This window comes from Limanda limanda, chromosome 9, assembly GCF_963576545.1.
Source record: "Limanda limanda chromosome 9, fLimLim1.1, whole genome shotgun sequence".
Taxonomy (NCBI): Eukaryota; Metazoa; Chordata; class Actinopteri; order Pleuronectiformes; family Pleuronectidae; genus Limanda; species Limanda limanda.
Window position 1 is genome coordinate 16,132,878 of NC_083644.1, and position 24,649 is coordinate 16,157,526.

The 24,649-nt window shown below is 38.7% G+C and overlaps 1 protein-coding gene across 1 annotated transcript in view; it reads left to right on the forward strand.

The window, feature by feature from the left end:
• agbl4 (AGBL carboxypeptidase 4) overlaps positions 1–24,649 on the forward strand; it is a 263,547-nt gene that overhangs the window by 567 nt on the left and 238,331 nt on the right. Inside the window, exons 2-3 of the mRNA XM_061078886.1 lie at positions 505–627; positions 21,554–21,678. Of these exons, the coding sequence (XP_060934869.1) occupies positions 505–627; positions 21,554–21,678 (248 nt within the window). The remainder of the gene's footprint in view (positions 1–504; positions 628–21,553; positions 21,679–24,649) is intronic.

Consider the following 24,649-nt stretch of genomic DNA (forward strand, 5'->3'; position numbering starts at 1 on the left):
CAAGCTTTTTACTGTTCATGGGGTTTTTAAACAGAGTAAACCAGCCTACATTTGGATAGGTTATATTATATATTAGTATTATATTACAGACAGGTGTGTACAATATACACAAAGGCATGATGTCTGTCAAAAGATCAATTAAAAATCACAAAAAACGTTAGACACTGTCAGGCAATTGTGTACGTATAATATATTTGTTCCATAAAGATTCAAACTGGAAAAAAAAAGATCTTTGAATTTTGAAATGCTTTATTTAGATCTGTGCTCTAGTTTGCACTGAAGATTGACTCTTGACTTTTGATTGACTTTTGTTCTCACTTTTAACTGTAAATAAATGCATTTGTAACCATGATTTGTTATAACACGAGAACATGCGCGATATAATATATTTGTATTTGAACTACCCGTGTCAGCTGTGACCTACCTATTGGTAAAATGGAGATTTTTTAATCTTTGAATAAATTGGGACTTAACTTTGTCATTCATACTGGACTTGCTCTTCAGGAAGTGAAGCCGGAGGAGAGGATGCCCTGGTGGGGAATGTGAACAAGCTGACGGTGAGCCCACCAGGATACTCAGGAGCGCTACGAAAAGGACACCTGGTGTTTGATGCTTGCTTTGAGAGCGGTGAGTAGTGAAACTAAAAAACAACATAACCCCCCCAAAAAAGCAAGTCGGTGGTAAGCCATGACAAACATGTTTTGATGCTGCTGCTTTCATTTTAGAGATGTCTCTTGTGTGGTATGTGTTGTTTTCAGTTGTGGCTGCAAATAATTACAGGCTTCAGTATGTGGATTTTGTAACAGCCCTCCTTCAACCTGCAGGAAAAATCCTTAAACCCATGGCTGGGGAACCTTTTTCCTATCAAGGGTCATTTCAGTTTTTATAACAGCCTTCAGGGGGCACACTTAATAATTGAACACATATATCACAGTAACCTCTCTGGTGCGATGGCTGGATCTGCTTCTCTTGGGCAAAACATCTTCTGTCAGATGGCAGCGATGCTGATGCTGATGCTACTCGCAGATTTTGGGTCAGTAAGTCTTGAGAGAAATCTTTGCAAGAGTCAGTTTTGAAAATAATTGCTCACAGCAGTGGGCCATCTTGAATCGAATTTTAAACATCAGTGCGTGTCTGCACAGAATGGAAAAATCCTCGGGACGTAGTCCATACAGTTTGTAGAGCTTTCAGGCTTATTGCAGAAAAATATTTCTACATGAAATATTCATGAATTGCCTCGTGGACCTGATCAAACTGTCTCACGGGCCTCATACGACCCAGAGGCCTGGCTTGCTTCATCCCTGCCCTAACCTGACTGTAAATGTCCTGCTGCATGTTCAAAAACGTGTAAATGAAAAATGATGAAATTCACCAAAATGTCCTCAAAAATAGTTTCTAAATTATTTAAGGTAAGTGTGGGGAACTGTTAAAACTTGAGACCAAATGAAAAACAGACCAAAGATAGTTGACACCTTAACTTTTCCTTAAGTCAAATTCATATCAATATTAAACTCAACACCATTGGTCTTGATAAAGACTCGGTAAGCTTTTGTTTTCGCTTTTTGGACTCTGTCACCCATAATTAGACCCCATCCTATCCTGTTAAAAGTTGATACATATATCCTGTGTACACGATATATATTTTTTTATCATAACTGGATAATTTTATTGTCAGCATCTCCGGCCTTAAGTTTCACCAAACAGATCCAGTGTGTTCACAATACAACAGTTCAAATCGTATTACAAGGAGAACAAATATATTTGACTGCAGGAAATAAATACCAGCCATCGATTAGCATCATCTTATTTATCCAACCTTATCAGGCTGCATGTTCCAGCCCATGATCTCTGTTCATTATTTTTGGTGTATTTATATAGTGTGAGAATAAGACTGAAATAATTTAGAGGAAGAGCTTTAATAAACCAAAATGTTTATCAGGAACTTGGTCACTTTCACTTAACTTTAGGACTAAGGATTCCATTAACAGTTTTGATTAAAGACAGAAGCCCCAGCTAATATTCCACCATCACTACCACCACTACCACTACTACTATTCCTACAAAGACTACTGCGAGTACGACTTCTACTACCAATAATAATAATAATAATAATAATAATGATTTTAAAAGCAGGACATCTCACCTTCATTAAAAGTAGCTTAGGTCTAGGTATTTTATAGTAAAGCAATACAACAATTACAGGTGAACAGTTAAAGCATGTTAACACGATCTTCAGTATGGTTTATTAGATTATCAAACAGGGGGCAAGTCCAGTACAAACAAATGTCTGTGTTTGGGCTTACCAGTCTATTAGGTCGTTTGTTATGTTCCACTTTTTCCATACACAACCCTGCTTCTTAAAATGTTCCTTAATGTCGATTTTGACAAGCAACCTTTGATATTTCACTGATGGATTTTTGCTTTTTTGAGGCTCATCTATGAATCTCTGGATCTGAGAGCTCTGTCAGGATGGAACAACACTTATCTCTGAAACTAGTATAACTGGGACAAGTCCATATACAGATTTATAGATGTGTACATAAAAGCATCTACCTGGGCATGTACTGGGTATAGTGATGGTCTTCTTTTACTGATGCCGCTATTACACATTTAATATAGATGTTGACTTTTATTGTTATTATTTGTATATATTTAATTCATATTTGTACACAGAAAATATCCACATTATCACTTGAACGGCAATTGGCCAACAGAGCCATGTTGGTTGGTTAGTGGTGAGAAATATTTAAAATATACTTGAAAGCACAAACAACCTGATACCTTGTCAAGCTCTTTTGCTGGAACCTGGCTTAGAGTGATATTAAGTTAATATTCCCCAGGGTCCTTTGTCAACAATCATCTTTTTCCACCTTTTCTGACGTATGAATTGTGCGACCATGAAAAGTAAGCACTTTCTCAACCACTGACAAGGTCAGTTGGTTAGACCCTCACATACACCCACTCAAGCGCAGAAGTAGTTGGAGTGAATCAGTGAGTCAGTCGGTCTCTATGGGACTGAGGAGATTAGGTTAAAATGGCACTCAGATGTCATTTTTCCACAGACCAGAACATTTTGGTTCCTGCAGATTGACATGAGCTTTACATTCATCCTATTTACTCTATGATCTCTGGTCTTGGTGTCACTGACAATGTTATTCTTCCAAGTCTATTTTGACTTTCAATGTTGTCTCTAGGTTTGACTTTCACAGTGATATTCAGCTGGTCACATGCAAATAAGTTTTCTTAGTTGTTATGTGTCCTAGGCACCTGATATGAAGGGATATATACATAAATATGCATCCTTTTCCACAGTTTTATACAAATTAACCAATAGACATGTGAAGTGGACAAGTGCATAAATACAGAACCAGTGCAAATGGATCTAAACATGTTAGTTTATGAGGATTCTGCTGATATCAGTGCGGTGATACCCCCCCCCCCTCATTTTTTCTTTTTATAAATTTGCCTTTTTTCCCAGATGACATGGCCAGAAAGCCTCAGACATTGATTAATGTGTGCCGAGCTCCCATACTGAGATCAACTAACATACCAGTGTCTCTGGCTCCGGATAAATCTCCTGAATGATTTATGGAATTGATATTAATGTCTTTCCAGTAACTGAACTACTAAAGTTAGAATACGGGGTAAATTGATGTTTGCCAGCTACTGTCAAATTGATACCCTGCTGCTGTTTCATTGAAGCATCACTGTTTGTCCTGGCCATACTGTAAAGTGAGTCTTTATATTGGTTCATAATAGTTCTTTCGTGATTTTGTCCTTTTGTACCGAGCAGTTGATATCCTGTCTCTGAATGGAACAGCCTGACCTGTCATACAAATATAAATATGAGCAGAGCAGAGCATCACAGCAAAAACTGCGGCCTATTCGATGTTTTTCAAAGTAATTTTTTAAGCAAAGTAAAATTACACTTACAGTATATTTTTTCATGCATTATTGATTTCCCTTAATTATGGGCTCTTATTTACTTTGTACTATTCAACTAAACAATACTTTTTCATCCATGTGAAATACACATTATGGATGACTATAATGCCTTTGTTTACTGATGTGTGTTGTGCCAGAGACAACAGCTACACTTCGATCATGTGAGAGAATCTGGCTTTGTTTACTCACCTTATATAGATTGTGGATTTTGAAGGCTATACATTACATTAAATTACGTTAATGTACATTACATAAGATACAATGCTTATTATTGTAGCAGCCCCCAGTCACGAAACAAGAAACACAACTGAATAACATTACACTAGTTCACCCTGTTGACTATCGTGAATACCAGGATACGCGACATGTGTTTTGAATGATGTATATATCATCTTTAAAGACAGTAATATCTCTAAATGAACCTAACCATTTCCAATCTCCTTGCACTGTGTTTTCTCCTTGCACTGTGTACCCTGTACAACACTCCGCTCCATATACACTTACTTCACATCATATGTGATATGTGTTCATATAAACCATATTGATATTATATATCATTTTATACAATAATATTGTCTTTTGCACACTCTGTCTACATATTCTTACACTCATAGTATATTATATTACCTATTGTATAGTCAAATACTTATATTCATACCTCTACTATATATCACATATTGTATCATACTCTCTGTATATTCTTTGTATACATAAGTCTATATACACATATTTATACATGTGTACATGTTATAATTATTATCATTATATTACTATTACTATTATATTTACTGTTGCTGCCATTATTACAATATACTGCTATATATACTGTACTATTTTTATATACTGTCTAACAATAACATTACCATCATATCATCAGTACTATAACCATCATCTTGCCACTGCACCTTATCTACCTATTTTATTTTATTTTATCTTGTGCTTCTGTTTTTTATTCTTTCTACCTCAATATTTTTTATTTTATTCTATTGTATTGTATTTTATTGTATTCAAATATACCGGCTGCTATGACAAATTAATTTCCCTTCGGGGATGAATAAAGTACTCTATCTATCTATCTATCTATCTATCTATCTATCTATCTATCTATCTATCTATCTATCTATCTATCTATCTATCTATCTATCTATCTATCTATCTATCTATCTATCTATCTATCTATCTATCTATCTATCTATCTATCTATCTATCTATCTATCTATCTATCTAACCAGGAACCTGCTGTGTTGTTTACGTAGACTTAGTGCCCACATACACTTTATCAGACTGTATGCATACAAGTTAATCTGATGTCTGTGGTAAAAATGAATGGGCGAACATTGGAGTCTAGTGTTTAGGCTCCTTTATATACGGCCATGTGTAATTGTCAAAGCCATTGAAATAGAATTTCATTGCAGCCTAGATCTATTTTACTCTCCTGGAAGGAGACTAAATATCAAGCGGATGTTTTCATTACATTCATAATATTTATACAGACATGTAACTCTGTGAGGTTTTGTGCCTGCATCCTTTTCTTTCCTGTGTTTGACAGTCATCTGCATCCCATGTGCCTTTTCATGAAGTACAGATTTTTATTTTGTTGCGTAAGTGTAGCATAGAGTAAAATCTAATTGGTTTATTAAAATAGACACTTAGTTATGTAAGCTGTTTGCCAAAGGTATAAAACCTAATTTACATTTAGATGAGGCTGAATTCACTTTGTTGTCAGCTCTATGCTGATCAAGTCAGTGATGGCCTACAGATTTACATACAGTATGTGTCTCAGCCAACAGGTCCTCTGACACAGAGTCATTCTAAAACATTGAAAGCCTTTTTGTTCTCAACAGGATACTCAAATGTAACCTGCAGTATGTTGATGACCTCGGAAATGCTGCATTTGGTACCGCAGGAAATAAACGTTATGACTTTTTTCTTACGGCAGCGTTGTAAAAGAGTAGCATGTACATTTTTTACTTACTTTGAGATCATCTTTTTATGCTTCGTAGGACAATGAATAATCAATCATAGAATAGGAGATTTTTTTTGTATATGTAAACATTCAGTCTTGGCAAATTGTTGTGTATTTTGTCAGAAGGCAAAGATTCATGAAAGGGATGAGAGAAGCCTAATTGTTTTTTTTAGTTGAGAAAAATCCAAATGACTTTCTTATCTTGTCTTGTCACATTTTTTCTGTCACACACCCCAACTGTTGACATTGCCAGCTAAGTCCCGAATTCTATTGTGAATATGTCCCCACAATGTTGCTGACTAAACAAAAGGATGACACTGACAGTGCGCACATATTGTTTTACTGCACCTCTGGACCGTGCACCAGATGTAATTAAGAACTCATTGATTAGTCAGAGTGCTGTCTGCTGACAATGACTTGCATGGTCAAAGAAATTCCTCGGGGGTGACAAGTGTTTAATGGGGTCCATTGATAAGCACAACTCATAGACTCATCTGGCTTTACAATCAATTCACTCAATACAATCCAACTTATGTGGCCGACTGGAGAACAGATATGCACCTACAGCTATTTCTGTGACCCAAATAATCAAGACCTCTTTAGAGTTTGAGTTTTAAATATGTGTTTACGTTATTAACCCCACTTGTCTTTTTTACACCGAGATAGTAACACATTAAAGAAGCATGGGGAAAATACAGTCGAGTAGTATTATAACATTTACCGTTTTGTTTTTCAGGTTCTGACCTTGAGCGGATGACATTTGAATAGAAATTATGGATAAGACATTTAAGTGCCAAGTTCTAACTTTGATTTGAATTTGTTTACATCAGTGTGGACAGAATTGAGCAGAAAATACAGCAGAAAGTGCACAAATTGCAGGGTTTCAAAAGTAATTGCACTTTTGCCTACTAAATAATCCTTGGGCAACTTTGTCTCGGTTCAACATTGGTTTGTGCAAAAAAGGAACCGAGTTTATTATAAGTCGAGAGTTGACATTTTGATTGAGGTGGAGTTGTCTGTGAATATGAGGAGTGAAGAGGTGACCTTGCAAGTGAAGGAGATAATGATGAGCCTCAAAAAAGCAAAAATCCATCAGTGAGATATCAAAGGTGTTTTTTTCTAAATCGACACAAGGAACATTTTTAAAAGGCAGGGGTGTGTATGGAAAAATTGGAACATAACAAACAACCTGATAGACTGGTGATCACAGGTCTTGTGAAGGATGAGACAACATCCGTTGTGACTGCACAGAAAGTCAAGAATGGTCTCTGGACATATTTCATTGTCGTTAATGAAGAGACAACATGTTGACCATAACCATAACTTATGATGAGGATTTAGAATAAGCATCAGACTCAAAAACTGAAAGTCCAAGATGTAGTTTGTAAAAACTAAGAATTTCTTAGTTCTGGAACAAAGTATTATGGACTGATTCGACAAAAATCAACCTCTGTTAAATAATGTAAAGAAGAACAAGTTGTGTGGCCCATAGCCAACACATCATCTGTTAAACATGGCAGACAGTCTGATATGACTTGGGCATCAATGGCTGCCAACAGGAAAAGGCTCCACTGGCATTGATGATTTTACTGCAGATGGAAGCAACAATACTATAAGTCTGCTGATCCCTTGTCATATGTAAAATGAATGTGTTCAACGACAAAATTATGCGTAACTGTCCAAATGCAGCCTGGACTGTATATACATTGAATAGATATTGTGCTCATTTCACTTGATGGCAAAAGATCTACATGAACAATATTCAAAAAGTATTTTCTAACCTGCTTGTGCCAACATAACTATTAAGTTAGAAAAATAACTGCTTGCCACTGGCCAGGTGATTATTGTCAAAGTGAAAGTCAAAAGTGGAGCAATGTGTTTATCTTTTATGACCCTGCGATTAAGGTTTCCACCTCTATTATATACTGTATGGAATCTCTCAAGCACATCATGGACTTGCTCTAAAGATATTAAATCACACCAGTAACGATAACCGATGAAGAAATATTTTTAAGATTGGACCAAAACAAAAAAAGCCGTCAGGAGATAAGTAATGAGGATACATGTGGAAGAAAATATTGCCACTGTTCCACAGCTGATTAGGATTTTTATTGTGTTTTCCTCCTTTTTCCTTTAATTTTGTTTTTCCTTCCCTCGAACACTGAGCAGTGTATTTAATCTGTCAGGCCATATCTTCTCCCAGAAATTGTCATGTTGCACAGATCCTCTAAAGAACAACTGATTAGAGTCATACTCAAAGCAAAATTTACAGAGCAAAGACCGAAAGATAGAAACCGAGATAGAGAGAAAGATGGTCGAGTAGAGGGAAAGAAATAAGGAAGTACAGAGAATAACAACATTACAAACAGTGCGGCGCGCTGGGTAGTAGCTGGCTCGTGGTCTGGTGATGGTGGAGGAAGGAAAAAAACGCAGTCAATGTTGTCAGAAGATATTTATACACGCCTGAGTTCCCAATGAATCAGGATAGTTAAGTTTCCATTGATTAAAGAAGAGGGAAATGTTTTTACAACCAAGCCAGATGCTCAAGAGGAGTGGCTTGGAGAGGCCTGAGCTTGCCGCAGTCTTTCGCTCTGGGCCTAGCCCCGCCTCCCTCTCTGATGAAACAACGCATGAAGGGAGACAGACCAAGCATTAAAGAATACATATTTTTTCATTGTCACGTTTTCTTTTAAATGAACATAATTTAACAATTTCCTGACACTTATTTCCTCAAACATGTAGATGCCACTGCATTGTGCAGACTTGTCGCCTTTGGTTGTTTTTGACTTTAACTGTATTCTCTGTATAGCTCACTGACCTTAGATCGCTCAAGCTCTTATGGACTTTCCAAAATAAGATCCATTCGTCTGAGTGGGAGGGAGCACTCCTGACATCTGATGTATTGAGAGGCACTCCCAGTCTCTCTGTCTCTCTTACATGTCCTTGGCAGCGGTGAAGCTTCACTGCTCAAATCACTAAACGGCCTCTCCAGTTTTCCCTTTTAGCAGTTTTCTCCCCTCTCTCTTTCTTTAAAGTCAGTAGCAGAGTATAGAGATAAATTTGTGTTGTCTGGGGACTGTTGGCAAGACCATTGCTTTTGATTTATACTATTTGTTGGCCATTTGTATCCATAAGAGATTAGTCTTTGTTATTATTGTGGTTTTTATTATCATCACAGTCTATCTTTGGCTTTACCCAGGCATATATTGTCAGGTTTATTTCCCTTTCCGTGCCAGTGGCCTGTGTGTTATATGGGCTTGACCCTATGGGAAGCTTCCCATGGGTGATGCAAGACACAAAAGTGTCTTTAAAAACTCAGTTATTGAATGAATGATTAATTTATTTCCAAGAAGCATGTCCTTTTGTTGTTCTCTCACTTATTCATTTGCATAAATTTGACTCCAAAGGTGGTCATTATGTCTGCCTTTGTCACATGGCTTCACAGGGGCTGAGGGAGGGTTTTGCCATGGGACGTGAGAAGTGGTATCAGTAGAGCAAATGAAACCTGTCTGACATTCAGCCTGTTGCATATGGTCATGTGTAATCACTGAGTGAACACATTGGCTCTGTTGCACTGGTTGAAGATGCTTCCTCTGCCAGGAAGTAGTACAAACACCCTTGGTGCTTTGTAAGTTTGTCGTTGATGGCTCTGATATGAGCTTCCCACAGAAAGCCCAGCCAGCGTATTTTCTTCTCAAAATGTCACCAAATGCTAGCAGCAGCAAACCCCATTTGGTAATTTTGAGTAATGAAAGGATTTTGATTATCAACTGTATTCCCAGTGTGGCTGTGAGATTTGGAAAGGTTGAGAGGAAGAGTGTTCAGATACTGGATAATGTATAAAACACTGCCTGTTTGTAACCTGAAATTTGGCTCTGTTTTTATTTCATTGGTATGAGAGGATGTGGTGCGACACTAACAGGTTTATCTTTGTTGTTGATTTTAAACTCCAGCTTTAGGGTATTTTGTCGTCTAAATGTACTTTGGTACATCATTGTTAATTGGCTCTGGGCCTGCCTCTAGCATTGTGATACAAGTGTGTCATAAGTGAAACTTACTGCAGCCAGATTTCTGCATTGCACGAATGGGGCTTGCACACAAGGCTCTAGTGATTTATCCAGTAATTCATTTCCAAGCAATTTCTGACGCCATAAACACAGTTTCAGAGCAGACATCTCATTTTTCATCCCAGGCAAGACTGTACAGTTTGGGAAAATGGCGAGGATTTGTAATGCTTTACCAGTCCGTGTTTTTCAAGCTGCCTGTGTTTATTCTGTTGATTTATTTAGCAAACCTCTCTCTGAGATTAGCTCCATTGATGTGCCAGGATTTGTTTGATAACACAAACTCATGTACAGAATGTGCTTATACAGTGGAGGGTGAAATACTGACAGGAGCAGAATTTTGATAGAATACATTTTGGTCTGAAGCCAGGCAGCTATCTCGTAGGTCTACTGCTCAAAGTAAACAGTATTGAAATTCACTCGGGGGCAAACGCTGTTATCAGGATTTATTTCAGTAGACATTTTCAAACAGCTCGTAGTAGTGAAGATGTTGGATTGAGCTCTTGTTTTCGGAGAGACGGCAATAATATCTATTCAAATTTTTTCAAGATGCCTGTTTTACTCTTACTATATTCATTTATACATTCCTATTTATTATCTCAAGCATCTGTATTCATCTACTGTTGCACTAATATTTTTGTATAAAAGAAAAGGCAACAGCAAAATTCATATATTATCTCCAATCACTGCATTTCACAAAAGACAGTTCCAAGAGATAAGAAGAGTTACCTGCACCTGAAATTAGTCTGCGAACGATGCTATGATATAATTAAAAAGGACTCAGATTCAGATAGATTGTTATCAGGCTTACGTTTCAACATTCAGAAATTGCAATAGAAATAATTTCTTGAAAAACTGCCTAAGATATAAAGCCTTACAGAAGAATGGATTTTAGGGTAACCCAACCAGGACTTTAGCAGAGTATGTGATTACACTTCCAATAATTGATTTTTGGCCACTTGGTGCAGTGCATTAACAACATTACATAATATAACTTAATTAAGTTGGTAAGGCACATATGTCAGTGTGGAGTTGTTTGTTCATGCATCCAGCAGACACAGAACATCATTAGCATGAATTTGGATTCATGTTTCTGCAAATACACACCTGATGATTGTGTTTATAATTTTACTCTCTTTTTTGCTCTGATTTGGTTTTCATCATCTATTAAATTAGCTGGTCACTAACTGGAATTATATCCAAGTGCTTTAGTTCTTGATGATACTGTCCAGTTCTGTTTTTATGCCTCCGCCCCGGAAGCATTTCTTTTTTCGAGTTTTCCGTTCGTCACATTCTTGTGAACACAATATCTCAAAAATACCTTGAGGGAATTTCTTGAAATTTGGTACAAATATTCACTTGGACTCAAGGGTGAACTGATTTGTTGTTGGTGGTCAAAGGCCAAGGTCACTTTGACCTTACAAATTATAATGTATATCCCCTGTGAACGCAGTATCTCTGGATCTTGGATTGAATTTTGGTAGCCACAGGTTAAAAGCATGCGTTTGGCCTCTTGACTCTTGAGGGTGATATCTTAAGACTGCTCGAGTGAATTTCTTTGACTTCTGATCATTTGTCACTCTGACTCAAAGATGAAGTGATTTCAGTGGTCAAAGGTTGCAGTGTCCTTATCTGAATCTGACAAAACTTGGTAGAAATGTGTACATGGAATCTGAACTTGTTAACAGAGGCATTTAAACGCAATGCGGTTATTCTAGTTTTAATGACTGTCACCACAATGCCTTGTATAGATGATAGGATATTTCTTTCTAAATTAAGTCATTTTGGTTCAATTTGCAACATCAACTGAGCATCATCTGGTACCTCCTGCAGTGAGAAAGAAGAACCGTCCCCAAAAGCTCCCTGCACTCTTCTTCTCTGATGAATTATGTCTAAATTGAATTACCAAATTATGTCTCTTAATCTCCCATATCCGATGGTATAAAAAGGGATTAGCTTGTCATAGAATTGATTTGCTTTTATGGTGTATTCTAGAAAAGTACATATATGTATAAGAAACTGGTTGATCTTTTGCCAGCCTTTTGAATGGCAATCAGCACTGCTTTTTCCTGCTCTTTCATTTTTTTCTTTCTGAAAAGCTGGTATTGCATTGACAGTGGCAGCATTTAGTGTAATTCTTTAGATTCAAAAGCTGTTTCACGATGAGAAATTTCCTGTGCATTGCTCCTGACTGAAAAAAAGAAACAACCTGATGTTTACAGATATCCTCTCCCCTGACTTGCTCAACTCCTGGATTCACTCTTGCACCTTCACCTTTCAGCCCATTAAATATGGACCAATCTGATTAGCAGAGACAGCACCGGATTGGTCAGCCAAATAAATACAGGAAAAGAACCACTAGCAAAGTAAATTAGAAGAGACATTCTGGACATTAGAGATGGAAATCAAGTGTTCTGGGTCCAAGCAGTGGCTGTTACTCAGAACAAATACAGCGACTCCAGGTCAAGAGCCATTTACTGCCATACTGGATTAACTGGATTGTTCCTTATTTGAGAAAATTCAGTCCACTTTGGGGTGATTTGTTTGCTCTTAACTGCCAGGCATAGTGGCTGAAAAGAAAAACTGTCTTGGTTGGAAGAAAAGATTTTCTTTTTGTCTCTCTCTCTGGCATTCTCAGTGACCGACATTTTCAGTACTTCCTTGTATTTTTTTTTCCTGCTGACCTATTGGTTATTGGCCAATGATTTCTTGCCTCCCTTGTTTCTCTTCTTTTCTTGCATCGGCTCCCTGTGTTCCTGAACTCATTACAGAGCAATCAGCCTCAGGCGTTGAAGTGTGCACCCAGAGGGAGCAATAACTGTAAATAAAGACTACTGCAGGCTCTCCGATAACATGTTACCAAGATGATAACAGCCCTTCTTAGCAGGCCTGTTGACCTTCTCCTTGCCTTAGGCTTGCCAAGGACTCCTCAGCTCCCTACACTTTTATCTCCAAACTCTCCTCCACCACTGGAGCCGCTGGAAAGATTACTTCTGAGGAAGAGAAGGATGGACTTACACCAAGAGAATATAGAAGAGGAGAAGAGAGACGAAAGGGGGAGAGTGTTTGGAGAGGAGGACACAAAAAGAGATAGAACAACAAAGGCCCGACCTGGGTTGTCGTCCCTGTGCCAGTGGCGCCACCTCCTCTGTCCGTCCTCAGTCTTTGTAGGGCTCAACATAATTAACTTGTTAAGAGATAGCATGAAATTGGAACAGACTTGTATTTACTCAGTGGCCACCAACACAGAATACACCAAAAGCAAAAGATAAATAGAGCGAGAGAGGTGGAGTGACAGACAGATGGGCAGACAGACAGAAAGTGATGGAGAGAGGATAGGAACCGAGGGATTGCAGCGCCCCAACTCTGACTAAAACATCATCTAACTGGCAAACCAACAGTTTTAAGGCTTGAGAAACAGATGAAAGTGAAGATTGCAATTCCTCATGGTTTACTCCCCAATACTAATGCAGAGTGTCTGACAGAAGCATGTCCAGAGCTGTGGGGCTAAAGCACTGTCTGGATGAGATTGATAATACAATTAAGCCTGTCCCAGTATGAATGCATCACTATGACCATTACTACACCAACCGCTTCAGATGGAGAATACCAGTCTAGCTCTAGGCCCTTTTGGAAGGAAAAAATACAATTAAAAAAGGCTAGCTGGGAAATGTGTTCTCTTTAGAATGTGCAGGCAGGCCTGTACATCATCAGATATGTGCAGGCTGCCTGCATATCTCCCTGCTGTCCTCGGGCCCAGCTTTCTTCATCTATATTGACACGAGGAGCTCACTGAAGCATAGATGGACTAATAACAATATGATTTTTCCCTTATTGTCCCCCTCTTATTGTCTGCTCTTATTCTGATGTTGTTGTGTATGCCGATTAGTTTCACAGCACTTTCCAAGTAGTGTTTACAAATATACAATCCACTATTGTGTGAGTGGCTGTGTAGGACATGAGACAAGGCAGTTTTAAATTTTATGTTTAAATTAAAAAGCTTTTTGTTATCAGACAATCTTGTTGGCAGTCGACTGTCCAGTCAGGTCCTTTTGGTTTTCAACCATAAAATGTTCTCAATGAAGTTGGAGGCAGACATTTAAAAGATCAAATATCAGTCACATAGTAAACTTGCTGTTAGTTGCTGTGGTGTTTTTATGTGAACCCTTATTCTTATGATAAGAGATAAAAAGATAATGTGATGCTTCAGGTGATGAACTTGGACCGTGTTGTTGCTCCATTTTATAATATTCATCTCCTTTCTGTTTTGTCTCTGATATACATTAGCTCAGGCTCTTTCAAGACTTTTTCAGCCACTCTCTGTCAAAGCATGTCCCTAAGTAGCTGAAGTGTCTCCACACAGGACATCTTGCTGCCGTGTTTATCCACAGAAGCCTTTTGTGCTTCTTGACATGTAACTTTTGAGCTGTTGCATGTGGCAACTGGAGAAAGTTTCCTTTGGGGAAGAGTTTCTCTCCTCTCCAGCTAACTGCATTTCGTTGTATATGTACCTGTACTGTGCAATGACAATAAAGTTGAATCTAATTTAACTGACTTTGGATACCATAGTAATGGCATGTGGTGTGTGTGTGCTTCCTTAACCAACCTATGGAAATGGCTTGTCCGTTCAAAATTACATTCATTAGTTTATTTAGAATTGGCTAGGTTTCTTTCATGTGATTTGTGTTTGTAATGTGTTAAATCAATTTATCTTATTAATGGTGTATCAAAGTTTCATATTTTTTTAACAAAGCCCACGTATCAGTATTGGGAGTGGAAACATGGTATTGAGAGGTTAACTTTATATCAACCATAATGAAATGACAATCTGTTCATCTCTACAAGAAACCAATTGAGGACTTTTTTCTCCAACCATAAAATATTCCTATAAAAAAGACTGGAAAAATCTGAGCCAGTCCTTTAAACTAGGGGTCTTCAACGTTTTTCAAGCCAAGGACCCGCAAACTGGTGGAGAGATGGAGCAGGGACCCCCTACTATATATATTGTATAAAATTGTGTTTTATATTAAACTGGGCCTAGTGCCATGTATAAACATAGCTACCCTGTTATTGTGCATTCAATACTAAGCTATTCAAATACTACACAGGTTCGTATATTCATGTTTTTAATTTAAAAATGTGCAAGGTACAGGGTGGCCATGCCACTGCCATTTATAAACATACATCTTCCATACAACACTGAGCTATTAAATAATTCACAGATTCATGTTTTTATTTTAAACATGCATGTAGAAGTGACAGTGAATCCTCAAGCCATCCGTAGATGGCACACATACTCCTGCAATAGTGAGATGTAGGACCTTGATGGGTAGCACACAACTTATCTAATCTTGGACGGATGGAGGTTGTCAGGCAGAGGGTCGTATGAGCCTCACAATATGTTGGATGCATGTTAATGTGTATTTAAAGACATTTACATTTCTGGAAAAAAATTGGTTCGAAAATAAATAAAAAATTATAAAAAATGTTTTAAATTGTCTAATCAACCAAAGATTTCGCGACCCCCCAGCAGTACCTCCGCGGACCTCTGCTTTAAACCATATGAACAGGTAGACTGCAGTTTAGTGCACCTGTTAGATAGTTAGTTAGATTGTGGAAACTTGGAGGTGACCTGTTTAATCTTGCCTGCAGATGAAGTGATAAGGAATCAGGGGAGAAGGCAGGCTTTAAGAAGTCATGAGACAGGAGATTTATGTTTCCTTGGTGACAACTTGCCTTAAGACAAGAGGGAGAGAGAAAGAGACGCTGAGAAAAAAATACAGACGTTTAGCTGCAGGTCTAAACTGAGACCCCTTCACTATGGCTGCTGCTTTTGGCTGGAATCAATTCTATCTTTATCAGTCGCCCTTTTCTGTGTCCAGGAATCCTCCATACACCGCAGAGCAGCCGGGGGGGAAACTGATGTGTTTTCCAATAATGAAATTGAACACAGCAAAAAATAACTTTAAAAAGGTGGCTGGCTGGTCTCCCTCAGCAGTACAGCACTCTTTTAATCTCTTGTCCAGTGTTTAAACACGGTTGTGGCCTTGCCTTTGCCCGTCAAAGGGAATTGAATGTACTATCTTATGTGGGTGCACATGTATGCGTGGACTGGGGGAATTGGCTCGAGGTTAATCTTTAAAGTTTGGTATTTTATTGTTGAAATTGTAATATCCAGAGATAATTCGGTCAGTGTTTACTGCATGTCAATATATTAGCCCAATCAAATGGAGCCCTGCTGCCCGATAATTAATGATAATCAGATCATCGACAGGTTTTTCTGTGTGTGTCTCAGAGCTGACGTCTCTGACCCGCTACAGTTTAAAAGTTGATATTAACATAATCATCACATAATGATCGATACTTTTATTAATAACTTAACTCTTTCTTTAGAGCAGCATGTGATTCATCGCCTGCTTGGTCGCCCTTTCTCTCCATTTCTCTCTCTCGCGGTGTAAACTCAGGCTGAGTAAAAACAACAGTATTTATAAACTTAGACGATGTATAGAGCTGTAGGAGATGGCGGCGCTCTCGGTTTGGGTTTAACGCGGCCTGCACAGCACACAGCACGGATGATAGAGAGACAGAGAAGAGCAGTAAATTACTGACGGAGTCGCTAAAGACTGTTAAACAAAAAATCCAAACACATTTAATGTTATACATCCAACTCTCCATCCATTATCTGTAGCACTTATCATTTGAGGGTCATGGGGGGCTGCATGGAGCCAATGCCAGCTGACAATGGGCAAGAAGTATATTACATGCTAGAAAGGTTGCTAGCGTATTGCAGGGCCGACATATAACTAACTATTGATGCTCACATTCCCATTAACCATCAATTTAGAATCTCATAATTAACCTCAATCCCAATCAGCATGTCTTTGTACCTCGGGAGGAAGGAGCCAGAGAAACCAAGCTCCTTCATGCTGACAGTGCCAACCTCTGCACCATGTTCCCACCCCAATGCCATACATATTATGGAGAATTTATGGGATCAAACTTGTGTGTTAAAAATATACAAGACTGAGGAGACAATACCCCACACGTCTGCCGTGGAGAAAGCACAGTAACCGCAGTCTGTTTCGTTTTGAAACAACTGCCTATTAGCATTCTAATGGCTGGCTGTGTGAGTGAGTTCCACCTCAGGCTCAAGGCAGACAGGCCTGCTGCTGCTGTTCGATGATCCATCTGCATGGCAGAAACCATCCATCCAGTGGATAGCTACAGGCTGCAGGCCGGCCCTTTGTGTGGGCTGAGCACTGTGACTGCTCCCTCTTGTACCTCCGTAATGGGATTACATTAGCCAGGTTCTTCTGCTCCCTCTCCAGCTCTTTCTTTCCCTCTCTCATGCACACACAATGCAACACACACACACACACACACACACACACTGGGATGTGTGAATGACTGACTGTCCACTTGGCCATCGCATGTTTGCACCTAGTTGCCTATGGCCCTGTGTATTGATGCAGGTTATACAGCATTTTACTCTGACATTTTTGTTTTCAGAAGATTGTTATTTAATTTTTCACTCTTGTCTAGGGTTGCAAAGGGGCGGAAAGTTTCCGGTAAATTTCCGGAAACTTTCCGGAAACTTTCCATGGGAATTTTGGCTTGGGAATTTTGGGAATTTTGAAAAAAAACTACGCAAATTAAACGCTAAGCAATAAAAACATCATTCAAAACTCTATTTTAAAGATGTATGGAATGCAGCACACGCTGCATGTTGAATTTCAACCCTCCACTGTGCATTCTTCCATCACACTGTAGTGTGCAGGACTAGTCAGGTAAGTTTCTATGATATTACTGGGGAAAATATATTAGCATGCTGATTGAGGATTGTTCATCTGTTCATCTAGCCGATTTCCATTCATTTATCCATCAATTGTAAAATAGGTTTGCAGCGGTTCCAATTGTTTGGCTAACTATTTATATCTGGCATTGCATTAGTGTTTTTTTTAAAACTTTTTTCTCATCTTATTCTACAGAGTAATGCCACGTGCACTCTCTCATCTGTGGAGAGATTTAACCCCATCCAATGTAGAAGGAAAGGCTGTGTACATTTGCAAATACTGTGCAAAGACCTATGTTAAGAATGACACAACAATGCAGAAGCATATAGTCAAGTGCCCAAAGTTTCCTCAGGGCTCAAATCAGCCTATGACAAAACAAAATGTTTATATTTATGTCTGTATATGACAAGGTAAATACAGTTAGTATAAATTACCCACAAGATTTCCAGTTTATTCCCGTTAATTCCCGTATATTCCCGTTTATTCCCGTTAATTCCCGTATATTCCCGTTAATTCCCGTATATTCCCGTTAATTCCCATAGAAAGTTTCCAACTTTGAATATTCCCGGAATTTTGCAACCCTACTCTTGTCTCAATATATTTTCCCTATTTGTTTTCATGGTTGTGTGAGAGACGGAAGCAGAGGAAGAATCAGAGAAAGACAGACAAGGAGATCTGGGGAGGGTTTTGTTCAGGGTTTTCCTCAAGGAGACGCTGTCATGTGTAAAATCTTGTTCAGAACCAGCAATTGTGTTTTGTTGGGCTGCACCGGCAGGGCTAAGCTGTTCATTGAAAAGCAATTTGTTAATGTCTTAAACGCTGCACTAGTTTTCCCTCAAGGTCAAAGATTGATATTCAGCATAACCTGCCAAGACACCACTGAAGAAGACTACGGAGAAAGATGATACTCAAGAGTATTATGCAAGAGATGTCAAGAACTAGCTATTTTGTCTTTTTTCCTATTTCTCATCTTCTCTCAGTCTGTAGTTCATTAACATCACTTACACTAATATAGTCTCTGTCTCTTAATAATTCTGGACGAATGCATCTTTCTCCGTCTACTGTGAATTGCTTTTCCACATCATACTCAATAAACCTTCTTTTTCTTTGTCTAGTTTATCTCTAAATCTTTCAGGGGTTGCTTCCGAAAAATCGGTTAGATGTTTGCGTTAGTTAAATCGTAAATGATATAAGATTGATTAAAAAGGGTCAAGCCACCGGCCTACCAAAACGTTTGAATCTGGAGCTAGCCACCATAAAATTAAAACGGGAATCAATGGTGTGTCATATCCCTGCTGCTCCACGGACTGAACATGTAATTCTAACCTTGGGGGCTGGAGCCATCTCTCACGTCAGGCCTTCCAGCATCGGGCTCAATAACCCAGTTGCCCATGGCTGCTGTCTGTTGCCCCCCCCATGCTACAGTATTCACAAGCAGGAGCTGACAGATATTAGTTTGGTCAATAACTTTATCTCCACTGTCGGAGTTTTGCCCAGAATTTCGTAGCATGATTGTACGGAGCCGTTTGTTAATTTGGGATGTTCTTCAGGACAGGTTGTTGTTTGTTAGTCATTATTCTTTGAATAAGTCTTACTTTGCAGCTATTGTGAGGTTTTTCAGTTTTTTTGTACTTATGGAGATGTTCTGTAAAATGTTTCCATAAGAAATTAATTCATTTGTGATACAATTTATAAAAAAAAGAGTAAATTATATTTATTTATGAAAGCAGTTCAAGCCGCCACATCTGAAAGGGAGGGAGAACTCTGATGGGTATAGTTTAACATTTATTTTAATTTAACAGTATAGGGAAGTTTTTTTGTGTTAATGTATTGATTTCTGATAATGGTTTAAAAGCATTTACTCACTTTCAATCTTAAAAAAAGTAATGACCCTCAAAAAGTGGCTGTGCTTCCATTATTGAAAAGCATTATTAAGACTGATAGGAGTGCTGACCTTTGAAGGCTTTTATGAACTTGGTCTAATAGGCTGCATTTGGCAGCTCTGTGAATAGCTGTGATGTTGGTATGAGAGATGATAGTTTTGAAGACACATCTGTCTGGAACAGGTGCTGCTCTGCTGTCAATCTCCTCTCTTTGTCAGTGCTTGCGAGCTGCAGCTGGGTCTGGTTCAGCCCTCCGCCTGCTCTCGCCTTTATCTGCTGTAAATGGTTCAGAATTCCATTGCCAGTCTGCCAAAAGAGCTAGTCCACGCATGGCTGCCTGCTTCTTAACTAGTCAGCCACTGTGATAGACAAACAAGAGCTGGATGATAACTAGGCATTATCATTTATCTTCATTGTCTTTGTAAAATCATGGAGAGCCCATGTGTCAAGCTACACTGTTGTCATGGCTAAATGAAGATCATACTTCTCATAAAATATATTGTTTGTAAATCATATTCTTGTCATGTGGTTGCCTCAATAGGTCTAATATAACATATACAATTCATCATGCAACTTTGGACATTTTTATTGGTAGGAATGATACGCATATATTGTTCTGATAGTTATCAAATACATATTTTCATTCTGTATTTGAGTACTTTATCAGCTAAGAAATTTGGTTTATAAAACATCCATCTATAACATTTTTTAGTTTGCAATTTATTTTCTCACTGAGTTTGCATTGATATTGAATGCTGTGTTTCAAATAAATAAACAAAATCACTTTGAATATACCACTTTAAATATGAAATTCCACATCCAAATACTGTTGTTGTTTGCTGTAGTCCTCCATAAACGAATGATTGCACCTCTGTGGATAGCTTCAGTGGAGAAAAGTGTGTGTGTGTGTGTGTGCGCGTGTGTTACAAGCTCAGTAGTGGATTAGGTCAGTCCGATGGCAGAAGGAGAGGGATCTACTTTGACAGTGTGGTAGTTAGCCCATCTGTCTATAATCAGCTGTGTTTGTGTGTATGTGTGTGTGTGTGTTCGTGCTGCTGCTATGTCACTACCTGGCACCAGGTGGTCAACAGTACCCCGATGTAAAGTTGTGAGGGACTTTGAGATTATTGCTCTGCCCTGTTTTCCAGTGACTTTAACTCTTGAACAGCTGCTGGTCTTATACAACATTTCAGTTCAGCTTTTAAAACGTCAGCGTCGACTACTCTCATGCTTTGGGTGAAGTTGTCAATATAACGTGAAGGAAAACACATTCTTATCTCACTCTCCTCCATCTCGTTACTTTGACTGTGACAATCATTAATTTGCACATGCGCCACAAGAATGTCGTTCACATATGTGTCCCGATATGAATCAGAAAGTACAGACACAGCCTATATTTAGAATGCTTGTCATGTAATAATCTACTAGCCAGTCATCTTATAGACAGCTTTGAGAATTGGAAGCGGGGAAATAGTTCCCATTGGATTAATTATACTTCCACTGATCATCTGGATCTTTTTGCATCGTATACAGTGTGTCAGTTATGGATGGCTGGAACAGCCTTGTCTGTTCTGCTCCTTATACTTGGGTTTTATACTTGGGTTTGAGAGACTTACCAATGTAGAAACATGTGCAGCTACAAACATGGATAAATCAGGAGGCGATGCACCATTATTAGACAGCTGACTGTGACATATTGATTTAACACATCTGCCTTAGGAAGCAGATCCTCAATTTGAAGTAAGGTCATGTTGTGTTATCACACTGTTTTAATTGCACGCCTGTTTGTAATGTTTTGAATCCACTGACTGAAAACCTTGAGAAAATACTGATAATGATTCTGTGTTGAGGACTGCTCAGCTCTTCGTAATACTAATGTAAGCTGTCTTGCTGCCTTTGCAGGAAACCTCGGCCGTGTTGACTACATCAGTGAATTCGAGTTTGACCTCTTCATCCGGCCCGACACCTGCAACCCACGCTTCAGAGTCTGGTTCAACTTCACGGTGGAGAATGTCCGTGAGACACAGGTCAGAATGCTGTGGTCCTATATAGTGCTACCATTAATCATAGACAAGGACTCTGCTCCCAATTCCATTGTATAACACACAAAGACTCCGGTTTGAGGCAGCAATAAGAGGAAAACCATCAAGTTTGGTGTTTTCTTCTATCAGTTCTGACAAAGTGAATGAACTCCAAAGCCCCTGCCTACTCCCGCTGGTGAGATCTAACTGATGTAGAGGGTTCTGTTTACAAATTAATGAATATGAACAAATAAATACAACATACCAACAATGTAATTTATATTATTAATAAGAAAGTACTTTATCAACATCGTTGATATATCATTTTACATCGTAAAAGATATTATGTTGTTGACAAAAAATGTATTAAGTTATAAACATAGGTGATACTATTGATATTCTGTTGGTTAAGTACAGTACTGCAAGAACAGCAGCTTATGTTGCCCTTATAAGAGTACAAATATAGTATTTTTTTTATAAAAGTCAGGTTGGATTTTCATCTCTTTAGCAGGAAAACGTTGCAGAACCATGTCCTGGTGTGATTCCTGTGCTTCCCTCCTAATATTGGGTGGAGAGTGGGGATGACGTGGTTATCGGTTTCACAAAATACTGTGCGCTAAAATTCTCAACTGTTAGTTGTACTGTTTCCATCTTTAATGACTGTAATCACCATGGTGATATGGTTGATCCTGTCCAGCATCAACCAAAGTTAGGGAGTCTCCAAGACACAGGCGCAGCAAGCACAAGCCTTGTGTGTTGTAAAAACATGTTGGAAGGGCAGGCAGTGTAAGAGCTTTAGATTTATATCAGTTGACTAAGCAGACAAAGTCAGAAGTTAGCTGGTTGTGATATTATATGGTGCTTAATTAGATTTTTTATATTACCATTTTTTAACTGAGGTTAACATTTTCAGCACAAAGTAACAATTGCAATAGTACTTATAACCATGATCATTTTGGTCTTGGATCCACTATGCTATTGAATTTCAAAAATACTATGTTTTTTAAGTTACATTTATGCATGATACGCTGTCATTATGTCAGCAATCATAACTGGTACTCACAGATTGTTTTAACTAGCCACAGCCAAACATTTTCTTTCTCCTCTTTTGTGTCCTCAAACATTGCGGTGCGACATTGACAGATCATATATAAACACTATCAACTGATTAGATTGGCTGAGAACTGAGGCTGTCCTCTATTTTCTACCTCACGTCTTGTCACAGTCTCCAAGCTTGATTCTGCCACTAGCAAGCTCATAGCTCTGTGATTGGTTGAGAGAGGCGCTCACGTGCCACAGAGATACACTGCATGTGGGTACAGTGAGTGCGGCTTCAGGGGGATGGAGGGTGGTGCTACCATTTAAATATATCTTTGCAAAATGAGAGGAAGGTACGAGTGAAATCAATGGGTTTCAAGTTTGTTTATGTTTGCTTTCTATTTTCTGTGCATACAAGCTTGTCAGGCTTAGATATGAAGCAAACAAAAAATGAGAGATAAAATGTATAGGGACACAAATATAAATACAGAGGTAGAGAGGTAGATAGACGGAGGGAAGAGATTGACAAAGATGAGAGTGATAAGAAAAACAAATAGCGATCCATAGAGAAAATGAAGAAAGATGAATTCACAGCATGCTGTTACTGCTGTCTTCCTGTAGAGTGTCCAGCCCAGTCTATCTGAGGCTATCAGGCCTATCAGCCCATCTCCCTGCAGTGCTGTAGTCAGCACTAATCACATTTTATGGCTCTGAGATGAATGGGAGGCCTCAGCTTGGAGCCGGATCGATCCCAGAGCCAGATAGACCAGCACCAGCAGCCTGCAGCCTGGGCCAACAGGATATTTGCTGTTGTGGCAAAATGACAGAGAAAGTGTGAGGGAGAGAGACGGGGGAGAAAGTGACTGGGGAGTGGAATACAACACTGTAAACAACAAAAGAATGATAAATATCAGGTATATGAACAAACTATGTACAGTGCCACATGCGAGAGCCAGTTCACAGTTGACAAAAACCAGTGAAAACCCATTTCCATCGCACACTTCCATGCACTCTCTCCATAGGACAGCTCACAAGCTTCGGTTTCTTATCAGTCCAATTTCCTTCTTCAAAGAGACCTTGTGTGAATTTAATCTACTCCAGTAAAAGGTGTTGTGGTTAAGTGCTGCCTGTGCATTTTGTCAATGTGTGTGTGTGTGTGTGTATACAGACGCTGTGATTAGATTGTGTCTTTGTGCCCATAACCGTCAGAATCCACATACATCTTGAGTTTATATATTATGGTTGTATTATTGTTCTGATATGACCAGAAAAAGGAAACAGAGAAATTAAACAAAGAATAATAGCATGAGTAAATAAACCAACTAAGTGTAGCTATGTGGGGAGAGGCTGTGCTACAGCGATATCAGTGGGTTCCAGGGAAGAACTGGGCTGTTGGAGTGTTTCATCCAGCTAAGCCTTGCTAACTCTCAGCCTGAGCCAGGGGAATGGGGAACAGTAAAAGCCCGTGATATTGGAAGTGAGATGGCCATTTTGAAGGAATGTAAGCTGGTGAAACAGATTTGGTCTGCCTCAATCAGCTTAGCAGCTTTGTGGAAATTGGCTTCACCGTAGAACTGGTTATGATGGATGGCTGGATGGATGAATGTCTCTGTTTTGTATATTTCTTTTTTTTTGACACACTCACTTACCTCAAAAGCCCAATTCTGGTTTTGTTGGCTGCAATGACCAGGACCATGTGACACTATTTCAGGTTTGCTGTCTGTTGCTTTTTTTGCACCAGAACATTTCTGTTTTCAGTTCAAAGGTATTTACCAAATACTCAAACAGAAATCGCATTCCTGTCGGCCTGAGCCATACTTTGTTTTTAATGTTAGCACACAGGCTAGCAAAATTTGCCTGATAACATGCTAGATGTCATTGGTGAACATGGTAAATGTGTTATCATGTTGACTTTAGCATTTAGCTAAATACATCACTG